Source organism: Lissotriton helveticus, chromosome 1_1 (assembly GCF_964261635.1).
Source record: "Lissotriton helveticus chromosome 1_1, aLisHel1.1, whole genome shotgun sequence".
Lineage (NCBI taxonomy): Eukaryota > Metazoa > Chordata > Amphibia > Caudata > Salamandridae > Lissotriton > Lissotriton helveticus.
In genome coordinates, this window is record NC_136057.1 from 1,097,907,625 (window position 1) to 1,097,926,694 (window position 19,070).

Genomic DNA, 19,070 nt, shown 5'->3' on the forward strand with positions numbered 1-19,070 from the left:
CCCCCCTCCCCCTCCCTACCCAATTCCAACCACAAAGAAATTAACCCTACAGGGCATAGCGCGCTGGGGCCAAGATCGCCAAACTGCCATCGCATAGTTGGCATGAACAACTCGCATCTAAGACCGCACTCCCGCTACCGCCGCACCCTCGGAGAGTAGCACCCACTGAGCATTAACTATCAATAGTAACTCAACAATTCCACACATTGATCCCCCCCTCCCACGCCCCTCCCCCGAACCAGAGTCCAGCGCCCGGTCCATATTTGTACACATCATAGCCACCAAGCGCACAGGACCCCCAGGATCTCGAAAATGACCAACAAAAAAACCTGCCCCCCCCCCCCCCCCCGGACCCCGGGAAGAAAGGGAAATATCAAACAGAACCCCGGCTTGCAATACAGGTCATCGCTGACAAGTCCTACCGCCCAGCCTGTGAGTCAGCTACTCCTGCTCATCTAGCCGACTGCTGTCATCTTCCTGCACATTCGAGCAATCCGCTGGCTTAGTGCGCTCTCTGGCCCAGCCTTTCATCGCACGTTGGAGGGCGGCAGTGTCCGTGAATATATGTGAATGTCCCTGTCGATTAACCCTAAGTTTCGCCGGGTATAACATCGCGTAATCTAGTCCAAGGTCTTTCAGCTGCTTTTTGTAGGTAATAAAGGGCTTGCGTGCCTCTTGTACCCTAGCGGTGAAGTCCGGGTACAGGGAGATAGACGATCCCTCATATTGCAGAGTAGGTTTAGATCTGGCCAGTCGCAAAGCAGTATCCCTGTCGCGATAGTTAAGCAGCTTCGCTATGATAGGGCGGGGGGGCCCCGGTTTCGGCTTCGGGGCCAGGGAGCGGTGTGCCCGCTCAACCACGAGCATCTCTGAGAAGGCACCTTCTCCCAGCAGGGTCCTGAGGAGTTTCTCCACAAACACTTCCATGGGGCCCGTTGAGGTGGTCTCCGGCATCCCGGTAATTCTGAGGTTACAGCGCCGGAAACGGGCCTCCAAATCCTTCGCCTTCTCCTGGAGTGTCCGTAGGAGTTTGTACAATTTTTTGTGCCCTGTATCAAGTTCCATCTGGGCCTCCTCCACCTCCGTGAGCCTGCGCTCCGATATGTCCAGTCTCTCTGCATGCTTATTAATTCGTTCTGCCATGCGGTCCATTCTGTAGGTTAGGGCGTCGATCTTGGAGCCCAGCATGGAAATGCTCGACTGAATCCCCTTCTCCATGGACAGTAGAAGAGACTCAATGTCCGATCCCCCCGACATCTCGTCAGTCAATGGTGCCGACGGCTGGTCCACAGCTGCGGCCCCCAGCCGCTGCGAGCGTCTCTGCGAGAAAGGGAGCTTGCTCCGGGTCTTGTCCCCTTTAACCATGGCTACTGAACACGCCAAGGGCAGGAAGTTGGCGCAATCCAAGGGACGTGCCAGAAACCGGTCCCCGGAAGCTTGTTTCCTTTCCAGTGAAGAATTGGCTTGGTAGTTTGGTCTGCCCTGTTCCCATGATGCACTGGGCCAGGGTCAGACTAATTTGCATGTAGCCAGGTTCTGAACTGGGATGGTGCAGTGAGCTAAAAAACGGTGATGGATCAAGCCCTGATCTTTTGACTGGGTAGGAGTGTTCTGCTTAATTCAGATACTCTGTCCATCACCACCCCCTTTAGAATCATTGCTGTCATCTTCCTGCACATTCGAGCAATCCGCTGGCTTAGTGCGCTCTCTGGCCCAGCCTTTCATCGCACGTTGGAGGGCGGCAGTGTCCGTGAATATATGTGAATGTCCCTGTCGATTAACCCTAAGTTTCGCCGGGTATAACATCGCGTAATCTAGTCCAAGGTCTTTCAGCTGCTTTTTGTAGGTAATAAAGGGCTTGCGTGCCTCTTGTACCCTAGCGGTGAAGTCCGGGTACAGGGAGATAGACGATCCCTCATATTGCAGAGTAGGTTTAGATCTGGCCAGTCGCAAAGCAGTATCCCTGTCGCGATAGTTAAGCAGCTTCGCTATGATAGGGCGGGGGGGCCCCGGTTTCGGCTTCGGGGCCAGGGAGCGGTGTGCCCGCTCAACCACGAGCATCTCTGAGAAGGCACCTTCTCCCAGCAGGGTCCTGAGGAGTTTCTCCACAAACACTTCCATGGGGCCCGTTGAGGTGGTCTCCGGCATCCCGGTAATTCTGAGGTTACAGCGCCGGAAACGGGCCTCCAAATCCTTCGCCTTCTCCTGGAGTGTCCGTAGGAGTTTGTCCAATTTTTTGTGCCCTGTATCAAGTTCCATCTGGGCCTCCTCCACCTCCGTGAGCCTGCGCTCCGATATGTCCAGTCTCTCTGCATGCTTATTAATTCGTTCTGCCATGCGGTCCATTCTGTAGGTTAGGGCGTCGATCTTGGAGCCCAGCATGGAAATGCTCGACTGAATCCCCTTCTCCATGGACAGTAGAAGAGACTCAATGTCCGATCCCCCCGACATCTCGTCAGTCAATGGTGCCGACGGCTGGTCCACAGCTGCGGCCCCCAGCCGCTGCGAGCGTCTCTGCGAGAAAGGGAGCTTGCTCCGGGTCTTGTCCCCTTTAACCATGGCTACTGAACACGCCAAGGGCAGGAAGTTGGCGCAATCCAAGGGACGTGCGTTGCAGTGAGATCGTGGAGTATGCCAGTTGTCGCAGTCTGATCAGGGCAAGCGCATGCACCTCTTAAAGTGCGATACCGAGCCTGGCAGTCAAGATGTCAGGGGAAGACTCAGTGCAGATGTGACAGGTCCCAGCACCAGCACCCAATGTCCAATCGGAACAGCGCCTATCAATTCAGTGCTGCAGACCCTCAGCGCTGTGCTCCAGTGCGTCTCGTGGTGAAGGGGATAGGGGAGGGGTCACCGCATGCCAGGCCTACCTCGCCGACCAGAACCCAAGGCCTCGCCTGTTGCGCCGCAGGCAGCGGGTCGCAAGGTATACTGCCACCCGCTCCAATTAGTGCCGAGTCCCAGCGCCCCTCTCTGTGATAGTGTCAAAGGTGCCGCAGTGGATTGCCTCTCCAAATCAGCTGTAGTGAATCAAGTGAGACCAGAGAGGCCTCTCCCAAGCTCCACACCGGCGTCCGTGCTCCCCTCCGTCTCAGGCAGTCTTAAATGGGGGGGGGTGGACCAGCCCTCGGGTCGACCAGCCCACGAGACGTCCGACTCCCGTCCCCCAAGGATCAGGCCTCCGACTCCGGACTCAGCTGCCCCCCACGTCAGAGTGCACACCACGCTCAGCAGGGGCCTCCACTCAATCCCTTCCCATGCCGGGCAACTACGGCAAGTCGTACCTCCAGGAGGGGGGGGGGTCCCGGGTCCCCCGCCACCCGCGGCAGCCGGCTCCAGACAATTAGGGCTTCTCTCCGGGGCCTCGGGGGTTCCGTTGTTCTCCGGGCCGGGACTTCCGGCCGCCACTGCCGCACGTCGCGCGACGTCAGCTGGGTCACGAATCCCCCGCAGGCCGGGGCCGTCGGCCGTCCACCCCGCCTCGGGCGGGACACCAGGGAACAGTCGGACCAGGGCGCACCTCCGTCGGAGAAGTCTCCGCAGGATCCCCCACCGCCAGCAGACTTCGGAGGGAGGATGGGGGGATACGAACGCAGAATATTGAAGGATTAATGATGGGCACGGCGGAGCTGAGGAATTAGGCGGCCATCTCTTATTCCAGCAAGCTCCGCCCCCCCAGAGTGGTGTAGAGTTCATTAGTGGAGAGTGCAGGGTTGCAGAGTAAAATGTTGTAGAGTGGTGTAGAGTAAAGTGCAGTGGTGTAGAGTAGTGCAGAGTAGCGTGGCACAGAGAACAGTGGTGTAGAGTAAAGGGGTGCAGAGTAGAATAGAATGGCATGGAGTGCAGTGACGAAGAATGCAATGGTGTAGAGTGTAATGGCATAGAATAGAGTGTTGCAGATTACAGTATAGTGGCACAAAGTGTGGAAAAAGGGCGCAAGCAGGTCAGATCGATTACCCCTTTTCAACGTTTGCCCGGCGATAGCCGCCTCTCACCCAACTCAAGGTTACCAAATGAAGAGGCAGGCGCTGGAGACTGGAAGGCGGGAAACAGGAGTTTATTCCGACGGAGCAGAACACGTCAAATCAGACAACAGGGTATCTTCTCGAGGTGCTCTAACCGCATCTCTGAGGCCTGGCCTCTTATACACAAGTTTATGGCTTTATTACATTTATGACATCCGTGGTATTGCTTTGAAGTACGAAAAAGGCATCTTTGGAATCCCCGGTTCAGGCCCGTTCTCACACATATCTACAGTAGGGGTCCCCACCCAAATCTCAGCATGATGGCTATCGCGCAGCTGGACATTCCGCTGGGAACAGGAATGCGGGTGATCGGTCGGATCTAGGGGTGTGAAGGCATTGATTAATCCCCGCTCCTTTGATGTGAGGCGAGGTCCTACTGTAGGGGGCAATAAACTGCGTCTGTTGGGCTAGGTGATGGCCTGGGATCAGGCTGGACAATCGGGCAGGGAGGAAGAGGTTATCAAAAGGGCCTGTTCTATGAATGAGATGAAAGAGTGAGGGCGTTCAGCACGGGATGTGGCTCGGAGGCAGGGTCGTGCTGGAGGTGCGTTTATGGCCCAGGCAGGAGAGACCGGGGGCTGTTGGGGTGTGGGGGATGAGGGGGAGAGACGCGCTGGCTATTAGCAGTGGGCAGAGAGACCATGGTCTTCAAAAAAATGGCTGCTGCAGCAAGTGTGCGTGAGTCTGAAAGGGGACAAGTTGGCGCCGATAATGTTGACGTCGCAAACTAGATTTTAACAGTCCTCCCTTTTCAATATATCTAGCCATTTTGTCTAGTCGATATCGATCTTCATTAAATCCTTAACCTCGACATCGTACAACGCTCTCATGCGTTCCTTTTCAAAGTCCAGAGTCTTTGGGCAGATACAGTTTGCACATAGTGAGCACAAAGGCGGCAGGCATTGAATTCCTAGGCAGAACCCACATAACACAACAATGGGTATCAGTATAATTGTAAACAACCTCCACCCCCAGTTCTTTACAGTACTCCAGAACCATCCGCCAAGCGACCATTCTTCTTGTTCCTGGTGGACTTCTGAGGAAAGTCTGTGGAGATGTTCAATGGCTTTGTACACTGAGGGTGAATTGTCCGGTATATAGGTGCAGCAGCTGGACCCAATGATGCGGCATGCCCCTCCACGATCTGCTAGAACCACACCTAGAACAAGGCGGTTCTGGAGGGCCACCAAGCGGACCGCTTGAAGCTCGGCCGTGTTATTTGTGAGGATGCCAGCTGTAATGTTCATGGTTGTTTCAACTGCCTGGGTCAAATGTCGGATGGCACGGCTGTTTGCCATTGGAACCCAGAGTGGAACAAGTCCCTTCATTGCGTCCAGGAACTGTGCTCCGGCAGAGTCGGCTTGTTCAATGTCTCTCTCTCGTTTTTGTCGGTGGTGGTTTGCAGATGCCACATAGGTCGGAGGAAGGATGAAGGCAATATAGCAGGTACCTCCCCAGCCTTTTGGGAGCCAGGTGTAGGCTTTCGTACCGCAGACAAAGTACATGTTTGGAGAAGTGACAAAAGAGGGTGGGTCAGTAGTGTCCAAGGTTCAGGTGATGTTGCAGGCACTGTGATCTACAAATTGTGTCCCGAGGCCTTTGATGCATACAAGGCCCGAGATATTGACAACAGATATGGCCACAGTCAGGGTGGCTGCTGTTCGTTTCCGGAGGTAGGAGAAGGTAGGTCTGGCCGGGTTTTTGAACACCTGCATTTCGACACGCTCTTTGGCTGGGATGTCCAAGTGAACAGAGGCGTTTGACGTCAGTGGGCAAAAGGGTGCGGTCGTTTTTTTTTGTTTCGTTCAGCCAGACCCCTTGATAAAAGTGCGACATGGTTTCGCTGGAGATTGTCTTATCTCTGTAGCTCTCTTGCAGGAGAATCAACCAGGCGAGGCAGGAGCCATGAACAGAGAATGGTGAGGGGATGAAAGGGATGGAATGACCAGTGGCATGCGGAAGCAACCCGCAGATCCAGCAGTTGGTGGCATTGGCGGCAAGGTTGTGCTGGTGCAAAAGTTGTATGAATGAGTTATTCCAAAACTCCTTACGTCTTTCTCGGAGTTGAGGTGAGAGAGAGATCAGGTGGTGTTCCTTCACGGTGACAGGTAGTACAGTGGCTAGAAGTGTCTCTTGTGCTGGTGAGGTTTCTTCCAAGATCCAGAGGGTGGTCATGAGGAGGAGACAGAAGAGAAGGGTAACGAAGAAGGCAATGGTCTTTGAACTGTGCATTTTGTCAGTCTTTGGGTTTCTGTAGTGGGTCTTTGGATATCCGGTCGCTTCCACCATCTTCAAGTCGGGTGCTTCCATCATCTTCGTATCGGGCGCTTCCATCATCTTCAAGGGGGCTCGGTAGTGGGCTTCTCTCCTGGCGACCTTAGTAGCGTTAGGCCACCGCTCTGAGAATATATACTTAGTCAGGGGTCTATTTAGCAGAAGCTCCCTCCTTTCGTCGCAGGTTGTACCCTTCTCTGGATGGCACAGTGGGGTCGGGATATGTTGCCAGTTCTAGCGCGTCTGTTTCCGGGTAGCAGCTCAGGGATGGTCGATCTTTGTTCAGGAGCTCTTCTTGCGTGGTCACGCCTTCGGTTGTTGTCAGATTCGACGAGACCTTCTTGCAGTGGTGTGCGTGCAGCCAATTGCACTTTCCCTCCACTCGAAGAGCTGTTCGGGTGGTGATCAAAACTTGCCAGGGGCCCGTCCAGCGGGGTTCCAGACTCTTCTCCCACTCGAAGTTCCGAATTAGGACGAAATCTCCAGGCTGGATAGTATGTCCGGGGCCCCTGGAAGCATCGGGGATGGCCTGCAGCACCTGATGATGAATAACAGACAGCGTTTTAGTTAGGTTATACAGATAGTCAGACATTAGGACGTCTGGGATGTCGTGAATAGATGTCGGTTTGGGGGCAGACCAGATACTCATGGGTCGGCCAAAAACAACCTCGTAGGGGGTCAAGTGGTGTTTGGTGGGGGTGGAACGCATTGACAGCAATGCCAGGGGAAGAGCGTCTGGCCATTTTAGTCCTGTGGTAGCCACTATTTTTGCCAGTTTTAGTTTCAATGTGGCGTTGTGTCGCTCGACCAGTCCAGCTGATTGGGGGTGAAAAACTGCGTGGAATTTCTGTCGTACCCCCAGCCCCTTCAGGATAAGCTGGATAACCTCGGCTATGAAATGGGGGCCATTGTCACTCCATAAAATACGACAAAGGCCGTAGCGAGGGAAGAACTCTTTCAGTAGTACTTTTGCAGTAGCAATGGCCGTGTTGTCACGCGTCAGGTAGGCTTCCACCCATTTGCTAAAAGTGCATACAACAACAAGTACGTACTTCAGTCCTTGACATCTCTCTAATTGGATATAGTCCATCTGTAGGACTTCAAATGGACGGTTGGGGACCCCAAACCCTCCCCGGGGCACGACAGTTCCTTTCCCAGGGTTGTGTTGCAGGCAGACTAGACATTGCTGGACTAATCGTTTGGCTGAGTCTGCAATTCTATCGTTATGCCAAACTCGGGAGACAAGTTCGGTCATAGGGGCAGATCCTATGTGTGCAGGGGAATGGGCCATAGTCAGTATGGGGATCAGATACGAGTTGGGTAGCAACCATTTGTTTGTGTCTTTTGTCCGCCAGCAGCCTTCATCGTCTTTTAATCCCACCCGTGCCCATTCAGTCAATTCATGTGGTGAGCTGGCCATTTGGATGTCCCTAATAGTTTCCCTAGCGTCCGTCCATTTTTCTGCTTGTGACCTAGTCACGTACATGTGAGTCGTCGTCCTATTCTCAGCTGTGGTTCGGGCAGTGATGTCGGCCAGTGCATTTCCCTGTCCAATGATGTCTGTCACCTTTTTAAGTGCTTGGCATTTGATTACGGCAAGTCGTTTGGGGAGGAGAACCGCTTCAGTCAGAGCGGAGACTAGATCTCCGTGCAGGATGGGTGTGCCATGAGATGTCAGAAATCCCCTCTCCTTTCATAAGAGCCCAAAATGATGAACCACCCCGAAGGCATACTGGCTGTCCGTGTAAATGTTTGCTGTCATCCCCTTTGCTAGGATACATGCTCGCGTGAGGGCAATCAGTTCTGCCGCCTGTGCGGATCGTTGCGTGATGCGGGCGGTTTCGACTACAGTTCGGGCTGTGGTAACTGCATAGGCAGCTGAGGTGGTGCCGTCGGGGAGTTTAATGCAAGAGCCGTCTACCCATAGCTCTCCGTCAGGGTTTGGGAAGGCAGTGTCTCGGAGGTCAACTCTACTCCTAGTCTGTTCGTCCGTGAGGGTCACACAGTCATGTATAGGGGGGACATTTGGGTCATTTTCGGGCAAAGGCAACAAGGTGGCTGGGTTCAGCGTGGTGCATCTTTTCAGCGTGATGTGGGGTGCAAGCAGAGTCAGTTCGTATCCAGTCAGTCGTGCGCTAGTCAGGTGTTGCGTCTTAGTCTGGTTCAAGAGGGTGTCAACAGCATGGGGCACTAATACCGTGAGGGAATTCGAGAGTATGATCCCCTCACTTTGTCGGATAGAGACAGCAGCGGCAGCTACGGCTCGAAGGCAGGCAGGCAAGGCTCTCGCTACGGGATCAAGAGTGGCAGAGAAATAGGCACATGGTCGTTGCTTGGGGCCGATGGTTTGAGTCAGGACAGACAAAGCGCATCCCTCCCTTTCGTGAGTGTAGAGAGAGAAGGGTTTGGTATAATCAGGGGTTCCTAGGACTGGTGCAGAACAAAGGGCGTCTCGAAGTTCTTTGAAGGATGATTGGCATTCGGGGGTCCAAGGGAGCGGGAAGGGGACATCTTTAGCTAGTAGGGAAAGCAGTGGCTTTACAATGAGGCTGAAGTTCGGCAACCACTGCCGGCAGAAGGAGGTGAGGCCTACCAGGGAGCGGACTTGTTTCTGGGTCTTTGGGACAGGGGTGTCTAGAATGGCCTGAATTCGATCGGGTGTAAGCTTTCTCCCGTCTTTGGACAAGAGGTGGCCTAGGTAGGTGACCTGGGGTTGGCAGAATTGCAACTTCTTCTTGGAGACCTTGTGGCCATTTTCCGCAAGGAAGTGCAGGAGTTGGACAGTGGTAGTGACTGCAAGTGGGGTGGTGTCGGCCGCCAAAAGGATGTCATCGACGTATTGCATCAACACCACTCCATCCGGCAGCTGAACGGCGTCCAGCTGTCTCTTGAGGGCCTGGCTATAGATGCTGGGACTTTCAGTGTAACCTTGGGGAACTCTACAAAATCTATATGAGCGGGATTTTAACGTGAAGCCGAAAAGGTAGCGGCTGTCTGGGTGGATGGGGATGGAGAAGAATGCATTATTGAGATCGATTACAGTGAAGGTGGTGGCTGTGGAAGGAATCAGGGTCAGAAAGGTGGTGATATCCGAGACTACGGGGTACTGAGGTACAACCACTTTGTTGACCTCTCGAAGGTCGATGATGAAGCGGTACGCTTTCTCATCTCCCTCACCCTGCTTCTTTACAATGGGTAGGATAGGGCTGTTGCAAATATTGCTGACTACTTCCTCTACCACTCCTGCCTCTACCAAGGACTGAATTATCTTTACCAATGCCTTCTCACCTTCGGGCGATATCCGATACTGTGGGAGTTTTGGGAGTATCGCATCTTGGCGAACAGTTATGTGCACAGGGTCAATCACCATGCGTCCTACGTCAGCGTCAGTTTTGGCCCACAGATACAGAGGTAGTTAGTCGAGTAAGGATGAGTCAGCGTCAGAGATGGAGAACATGTGTCGTAAGGGATAAGGTCTGAGCAGAGTCGGGTTATCGTACAGAATGACTCGAACTCCGTCCTGTGAACACCTAATAGTAGCTCGGAAATGCTTCAGTAAGTCAAGTCCCATAATGGCATCGGGGGTGTTGGAGGAAAGCAGAAACGTCGTGTCAGTGGGGTTACTGTCCAAGTCGAAGGAGATCGGCGCGGACAAGGGATTAGTGGAGGGCGTTCCATCAAAACCTATTGATGTTATGTGTGAGCCAGACAAGGGTGCCCTTGGAATCAGTCGTTTAGATAACGCACTACGTGTCGCGCCAGTGTCTACCAGAAATGGAGACTTCGTACCTAGGACCTTAGCGGTGACATAAGGACCTTGCTGGTCAACATAGAGCTCGACTGGATCCCTCCCTTGCCCTTGGCAGTCCTATGCGAAGTCGCGGGCATCGTCACAGTCAGCCTGCTGGCATTGGTTCTGTCGGGGGCGGTCAAAAGTGTTCGGTCTGCCTGATCTGTCATTGCTAGCATCGTTGGTGTGCCCTCGTCCCTGTCCTCTATTTTTTGACCCATCCGCTACGTCTTTTGTGTCTTTATTTTTGTACATCTCTAACAGGACCGGACACTGGGACTTCCAATGCCCATATCCCTTGCAAAACGCACACTGGTTGTCGTCAATGTCTGTCCGTCCAGCATAGGGCGCGGGGGTACGGTCTTTAGGGGGTGGATTTCTAGGGGCAGTCGACTGGTAGTGTCCTTTGTACGGTTCCCTACCTATCGTCGCTCCTTGCAATTGAGCGATCATTACTCGTTCTTTCAAGTCCTTTTTCTTTCTCTCAGTTGCTTTGTCGTTCTCATTCTTTTGTCGTTCGTAGTATTGAGCCATCTGAAGGATAGCCGCAGGCTTGGAGGCGGCCCAACTACTTTCACTAGTCTGTAGTTTCTGCGAGACTTCTGGAGTCAGGCCCTTTACGTAATTCTGGACGAATAAGTGATGTCCGGTTGCAGAGGTCATGTCCTGGCCGCTGTAATCGGAGAACACCGTTTCGAACCTGGAAAAGTATTCTGATACATCCTCCTGGGGTTTCTGGCAGCAGGCCGTTACTATCGACCAGTCCACCTTCTTTTCTGGAACTATGGTTTTGAGTTTTTGTACGATTTTGTCTGGCAGGTCTAGAATTGATTTCAAAGGTTTCTGTCCGGGCTCCCGTTGTTTGTCTATGCCATCGAGTTGTAACCAGGTATGTCCGAACAGCTCAAGGTGGTCGGCTGTCCGGATTAGCTTCCACACATCAGCTGGTAGACATAACCCGAAAAACAAGTCGATGTCCGCTAGGGTCATAATCGTCGACCCCAAGGCGGTACCTAATTCTGTGTAGAAGGCAGTGGGGTTCTTTCGTAGATCAGGCAAAGACTTTCGAAAAGTCAGGATGTCTTGCCGATCCCAGGGTTGGTAGACCCAGTTGTACATTACCCTCCCCCTCGCATCTTGGTGGTTAATATCGTCGTGTGTTCCCTGTCCTCGTGAGGGGACCCAATAAGGAGCTGCTTCTCTTATCGGCATCATGGTGTTAGTTCCCTCGGTTTGAGGTACAGTTGCTACAGGGGTCGTGGTGCTAGCTTCTAATCTTCGTTCAGTGAGGTGGCGGGAGACTTCAAGCGTGCGCATGAAGAGGTCCGTCACATCACACTCACCTCCGTCTCCAATGTTGACTTTTCTATACAGAGTCGTTAGGCTTTCAGGACCTTTGGCTTGGTACCGATCTTCATAAGCATTAAGGGTGTGGTAACAGAAACGTGTAACAAAGTGTCGTTTGTGGTTATTGGCATACAAATTGCATATATCTGTTACGTAATCTTCGCTTTCTTTCCGTTCCACTAACGTCTTTACGATTTTATCAATCCCTGCTCGTTCATTCTTACTCAATCGATTTAATCTAGCGGAGTCTTTCTTCTCAGTGTCAGGGTCATCTACTGTTGCTGCTTGCGCTGCGCTGAGTACAAGGGGCTCGGCCGGTGCGGAGGCCGTGAGGACCGAGGCTCTGGTACCGCTCTCATCTGTGCTTGGGGGTTACGTGCGTTGCACTAGGGGTTGGGAAGGGGCATATGGAGGGGGCATGTAGATGATCGGGGGGCCTAGCAGTAGATCATCGTTCGCTCGCTGCTTCGAAGGTAGCTCAGGGTAAAGCGTGGCGGGCGTTCTGACGGGACACTGGCTTGATGTTTCAGATTCTTGTTTTAGTTTAGCTTCCTCTCTTTCTTTTATTTCTTCTTTCAACTTGTTCCCGGCTAAATGAGCTGCTTTTCGTAATTCTTTTTCTAGTCTGACTTCATTTCTTTTCTTTCGCTGTTCTGTTTCTTTGCGCCACATGCCAAAACTATCAAGCATAGTGGGCGTTGTTTTATGATTACGAAGGGCTGTTTCCAGCACGCTTATTTTAGTATCATCGAAGGATCCTATCAGTGGCCACTGACTTTCCTGATCCTTTTTAGTATATTTATGCCATAACTTACTATAAGCTACGGCGACTAGTCCATACTTTAAAAACATATCCTTATTAGGGGTGCCTTCCAGAGGAGCCGGATGATCCACCTCTAATAAGTGGTCCGGGCTGAACCAACTACTGAGCAATGGGGAGAAGATAGGCATGACGGGTTACAATGGGGACAAAAGTCTGCACGACCTATCCTTCACTACTTTGCGAAGACTAAGCAGAATATTTCTATTCTACAGTATTCGCAAATAGGGAATACCCAAAGAGAGAACTAATTCCAAACAGTCAATGTTCGGACAAACAATCAATCAATCAAATGAGGAATAAAATAGGCGCGACGGGTTACAACGGGGGCAAAAGCCTGCGCTACCTACCCTTCACTATCTGCAAAGAGAGAGGGAAATTCCTGTTCCTCCCCGTTTGTAGGCAGAGAAGATCCTTTCAGAGAACCAATTTCGAACAGTTAATGCTTGAACAAACAATCAATCAATGGAGAGGGAAGTAGGCGCGACGGGTTACAATGGGGGCAAAAGCCTGCGCTACCTACCCTTCACTATCTGCAAAGGGAGAATACTCCTATCCTTCCCCGTTTGTAGACAGAGAATCACTCAGAACCAAACAATCAAATGCGTAATACTAGTATTTTCCAAGACAATCAAACAATCAATTCGCAATTCGTCGTGTTACACGACCTTACCCGGACCGCATGGACAGTTTCTCGTCTTCCGCTTCCAGCGCCTGATCGTCCTCTATTCTCCGTAATTGCTGTGGCACTCCTGATGGTTCCCAGTCAGGACAGTAGATCACTCGAGAGAGGTCTGCTCGGAACCGGTGAAGTTCGGATAATCGGCTGCCAGACGAGGATCTATCGGGCAGGAGCTCTTTCCCGATCGTTGCAGTCGTTCACACTGTCGTTGGGACCTCTCCCACTGGATCCACGTGTCACTGATGGGCCCCACGTTTGGGACGCCAATTGTGGAAAAAGGGCGCAAGCAGGTCAGATTGATTACCCCTTTTCAACGTTTGCCCGGAGATAGCCGCCTCTCACCCAACCCAAGGTTACCAAATGAAGAGGCAGGCGCTGGAGACTGGAAGGCGTGAAACAGGAGTTTATTCCGACGGAGCAGAACACGTCAAATCAGACAACAGGGTATCTTCTCGAGGTGCTCTAACCACATCTCTGAGGCTTGGCCTCTTATACACAAGTTTATGGCTTTATTACATTTATGACATCGGTGGTATTGCTTTGAAGTACGAAAAAGGCATCTTTGGAATCCCCGGTTCAGGCCCGTTCTCACACATATCTACAGTAGGGGTCCCCACCCAAATCTCAGCATGATGGCTATCGCGCAGCTGGACATTCCGCTGGGAACAGGAATGCGGGCGATCGGTCGGATCTAGGGGTGTGAAGGCATTGATTAATCCCCGCTCCTTTGATGTGAGGCGAGGTCCTACTGTAGGGGGCAATAAACTGCGTCTGTTGGGCTAGGTGATGGCCTGGGATCAGGCCGGACAATCGGGCAGGGAGGAAGAGGTTATCAAAAGGGCCTGTTCTATGAATGAGATGAAAGAGTGAAGGGGTTCAGCACGGGATGTGGCTCGGAGGCAGGGTCGCGCTGGAGGTGCGTTTATGGCCCAGGCAGGAGGGACCGGGGGCTGTCGGGGCGCGGGGGATGAGGGGGAGAGACGCGCTGGCTATTAGCAGTGGGCAGAGAGACCATGGTCTTCAAAAAAATGGCTGCTGCAGCAAGTGTGCGTGAGTCTGAAAGGGGACAAGATGGCGCCGATAATGTTGACATCGCAAACCAGATTTTAACAAAAGTGCAGTTGTGCAGAGTAAATTGGCATAGTGTGCAGTGGAGGAGAGTGCATTGATTTGGTATAAAGTGGCGTAGAGTGCATTGGCATAGAGCTCAGTGGTTGGAGTAGAGTGGTGTAGAGTAGAGTAGAGCGGTGCAGGATGGAGTGCTGTTCTGTAAAATGCAGTGACAGAGTGCAATAGTGTAAATTAGAGTGAAGTAGAGTAGAGTGGCTCAGAGAAGAACAAAGTGGCATAGAATATGGTTGTGTACTGTGCAGTGATGCAGAGGAGATTGCTTTGGAGTAGAGTGAAGTGGCATACATTCTTCATTAGATTTTTATATGAAAACAAACAACAGAATGTATCAAGGAGCTAAACAGATCAATAAATATACAAACACCTCAGAACAAATAGTATACAATTTAAACTAGAATGTTTTCAGATGCACGTATCTCACAATCTGTAGATGCCTATAATCATAGTAAGAATTAAAAATAAACCTTTTTCATATTCAAATACACGAAAGAGAGCACCCTCATTCATGCACGACCACTCCTCTATTTCGAAAGAAATAGCCCATTTTCACTTGAAAATAATGTTTTTACCTCCACAACTGCCTTTTGAATTTATAGTTTGGAGAAGTAGTTTATTCCTGAGGTACAAGTGAAACTGATAAAAAATGATTAATTTCCCCTGTGGGTACCTTGCAGCCCATTATCGAGCAAATGTGCTCCAATACTACCTCCAAAATCAAAAACGCTTCTAGAAAAGTCTCTCCAGCATATGTATACAACATTCTATCTCAAAGCTTCTTTTCCAGTTAAAACATTGGTTTTCACATGTTCAACTGTGGCAAATAAAGTCTGAAACACAACTTCTACTGTGTCAATCTCACAGGCATGGGCACTAGATAGCATCGAGAGACCATTCCCATTAATGTTCAGCACAATTCCCAGTGACCAAGTCATCAGTCCTATCAAATTTACAGTATGTCTTGACATGACCTTTTTACCCATGTAGACATGGTACAGAATAATGTTTCACAGATCCTTAAAAGTCCTCCCCAACACACCTTATTATCATCAGAGTCCTATATCGACGATCTTTAGTAGGAATGGAGACATGGGATATCCTTTCTTGGTATCGTTCAGCATACAGAAGTTACTCAAACACATGCCATGTGTTCAAGAGGTTAAAAATTACAATATCTAATTCTCACAACTTTGTGTTCCAATCAATTCCTTCTCAAAACGGTGTACAGATTATTGTAGTTTGCTACCATATCTCTTCTGCATCAGTTGCAAGAAGTTACACAGTATCCTCCCCTTTCTCATTTTTACTTACTATACTGGGCAATAATCTAATGTTATTATGTACAAATCTACCTTTTATTAATCCAACCTGTTTCTTCCAAATCACTATATCAACTACTTTTAACAAACAGCTCAAAAACTCTTTGTAGATATTTGTCAACTATATTTATTAAGGAAATTGGATATAAACCAATGTAGTTGGGAGCCTTTACCCTCTGTATAGATCACTGAAATTAGTGTATTCCTCGGATCCCTGTATTAATTTCCATCATAAATGTGTGGTATAGAGTAGTGTTTACACAATAATGGGGGAAACATCTTTCAACATTTTATTGCAAATACCGAATAAAGCATTTTCCCCTAGTGATTTCCCTCCTTGTAACTTGCCAATAGCTTCCTTAATTTCTATCTCAAAAATGTCAGCTTACATTCCTGTTCTTTCCTGCTAATTTTGAACCAGTATCTCATTTTACTTATTGTGATAAACTCGATGTTGACCTTTTTTACACCAAATGACATGTAGGAAATAATAAGCACAAAATAACACATTCTTTGGAGTAACTGTACTAATAAACACACGTTCACACATCTATTACTAAAGTGCAAAGTTCAAATATGAATTTTTTATCATGGTACAGCAAATATGACATGAGTATAGCACGTTTTACTGCCTCACAGATTGCATGCAAGAATTACATTCCACACAGAAACTACTCTCCAAATAGCCACGAGGGTTCTTCGATGTGATTTTACAATACTGCAAAAATGTAACTCCTTGCATCCTGGTTTTAGTTTAATATCTTATGTTAAAACATGTACACATGAACACATGAATTAATACTATGACATAAACCATATATAGAGATGTGCAGAGTATAATGTGCTATTTCTTACCATTGTTGAGGGACAGACATCAGGACTCACGTCGATCCCTCCCCACACTATATATCCTTCCCACTTCCAAGAAGGACTCTGCGCACTCCAGGCTTATAAATATAAAAATCCTTTATTGCCATAAATCAAAAAAACGTAACTGACAAACACATTAGTCAGTTACTTTTTTGGTTGTATGGCAATAAAGGATTTATATAAATACAAGCCTGGAGTGCACAGCGTCCTTCTTGGAAGTTGGCTGAGTGTAAGCAAGTCCGACCTCCGAAGCACCTGATGCACAGAGCGGCGTTCGTTGGCGGAGACAGTGAATGGAGATATATCTATATATATCCATGTGACCAAGAGCAGGATTCCTCGAAATGCGTCTGTTGTTTTTCCCTGATTAAAACTTGAATCAACTTACTGGATCGGTGTGGCTCGTACTTTGCATCTTTAACTGAAGTGAAGCTTTGTTATATATATCGAATGGACAAATCTTTTTAAAAGACACTGAGCAGCGAGGTTCCTAGTTACTTAATTACATTTGTATTTTAATTTTCAGGCAATTTAGCATGAGAGTATGGTGGCGCTTACTTTATGCTTTGTGTATTCCCAGCAAGGCGGGTGAAATGCAACATTCTGTTTAATAACTTTACATACCCTAGCAAGCTACAACAAGATAATACATAGAAGCTGTTTATGTGCATTACGCAATTGATATGCCGTTGTTTATTCTATCTATGTTATCGCTGTTATTTATCTTGAGGGTTCTTTTGAATTCTGTAAAGGGTTTACATTAACAGCACATGCTTGTCAGTATGTTGTCTATGTCTACTATTGCCTTAAGGGGAATGGTCACTATATATACTGCCATTTTAAAAGCGCCAACCAGAATGATTAAGGCTTCTAGTAAGCCAAAACGCGTCTCTCTCTTACCTCGGGGTTGAGGGTGACTTGAGACAATAAATATTGCCGTAATCTGAGCAGCCTCGAGTCCGTGCCTTCTTCTGTAGTTTTGCTGTGGAAGCTGGAGTGCTTGTTCATATATATATATATATATATATATATATATATATATATATATATATATATATATATCAAAACAATGCCATTTCAATGCCATTTCATGCGTAGAGTGCCGAATAAATCATGCAAAAAAGGCAACAAGGAACTCTAGGTTAGTTCCTACGTTTAGGTGGAGAGCAGCTCATATAGGGAGAACCTTACAACACCAGCAGCCCTCTGAATCTGCTCACTTCAAATGTCTGTTTTTCTATTAAAGTTTTTAAGCATAGAATTAGCACACTGCCAGCCATGGGGAGCTAGAAAGTATTTTGCCATTTTTACAGCAGTCTTTAAGCATATGACTAGCAAGTGTCATCCTTGCCAAGCTGCTCTCCACTTAAACTTGGGAACTAATGGGTGCTCGCTCCCTTGTGCCTGAACAAAGCTAAACCTTTCTGAAGAGTTGTAATGACAGTGAAACACATCAGCGGTGGCTTTTATTCATTCCAGGTTGGCTTGGATGGTATCTTACCAATCCAAAGCTGTAATACTGTGGCCAAAGTGATAAAAGGCTTTTGTCTTTTTTGTCATTTTTCAGCTTGGCACTGCTTATAACCTACCACTATTTAGAAACCTCCTAATATGAGCCATCAGAGTCCCAAATTTTCTGTTCCTTCTTTCTTGTGACGTCCGGGCCACTATGTAACTCCACTCATTGGTATGTCTAGCGCTGTGACCAGTTCCATAACGTAAAATGATGGGGTCTCCTTGCAGAATGTGAAGAGGAGATCCTGAGTCTCCCATATCTCATTAATATGTATTTCGCTTGGGCGGAATGGGGCTTGGGGCCCCTATAGGGTCCCTCTGCACCACAGCCAGTGTTAGGTCCCTGGCTGTGACGCCAGCTGATCCTTGCCCACACATCTCAAACCAAAAAAAAACATGAAATAAAGAAATGTTGGTAAAGAAGATGACTTACCCAATTTTGGCAGAGAGTATGGCACCTTGAAGTAATCTTCATAAAACTCTAGAAGCCTCTTTGTAATATTTAGGGCATAGTCTCCCGATCCACGGCGAATGGCGTCAGGTCTCGCATATAGTCGAATCTGAATAAAAAGGGAAATAAGCCACTGTTTACATTTTGCTTCTTTTTTTTTTATTTCATATATATATATATATAAATTTGCCAGCACATAACCTTCAAATAGCATTTAATTTCCGCTTCAATGCGCTTCCCGCTGCTATGGCTGAATGATGCTCTGTCTCTGTACAATTCAGACAGCAAAATTTAGAGAGGCATTCTAGCTTTGTGTACTGACAAATAAAAAGACATACTTTGCAGTAAAACACATTCTGCATTTAATTCTATTTTCAGAAAACACACTGAGGTGAGAGATAGAGCAACATGGCGGATGAGTTCGCGTGGCTCGAGCGCGCAGCGGCTCATGAGCAGAGAAATAAATGGCGAGCGAAGGAAAAAAAGTCTTTCAAGACTTGAAATCTCGGAAGAGGGAAAATTAATTTATTCTTTCCTCTTCTCTATGGCATTGTAATCATTATCCTTGACGAGCCAAGTGCTACCACACAACCCACCATTATAGGTTTATTCAAGTACAGAAGCAATTAGATTTCTGAAGCTGGTTCATGACAGCTTCAACTTACGCCTCGAGTTCTAAGACGCAATAAATAACACAATGTGCTGCATTCCCGTCCCTAGTAAAAGCAGCGGCTTCATATTCAGGGTAGCATATTTCATATCAAGTGCCGACAGGAAGCAGAGCAAATAGAAAATGTGATTTCCTTCAGGCCTACTGATGAGATGGTACACGCAGATCATCCTTTAGCA

General features: G+C 48.9%; 1 protein-coding gene across 1 annotated transcript in view; it reads right to left on the reverse strand.

Moving 5' to 3' along the window:
* Positions 1-19,070, reverse strand: part of TRHDE (thyrotropin releasing hormone degrading enzyme) — a 2,026,389-nt gene that overhangs the window by 1,404,118 nt on the left and 603,201 nt on the right. Inside the window, exon 3 of the mRNA XM_078678167.1 lies at positions 18,204-18,330. Coding sequence (XP_078534293.1) covers positions 18,204-18,330 — 127 coding nt within the window. The remainder of the gene's footprint in view (positions 1-18,203; positions 18,331-19,070) is intronic.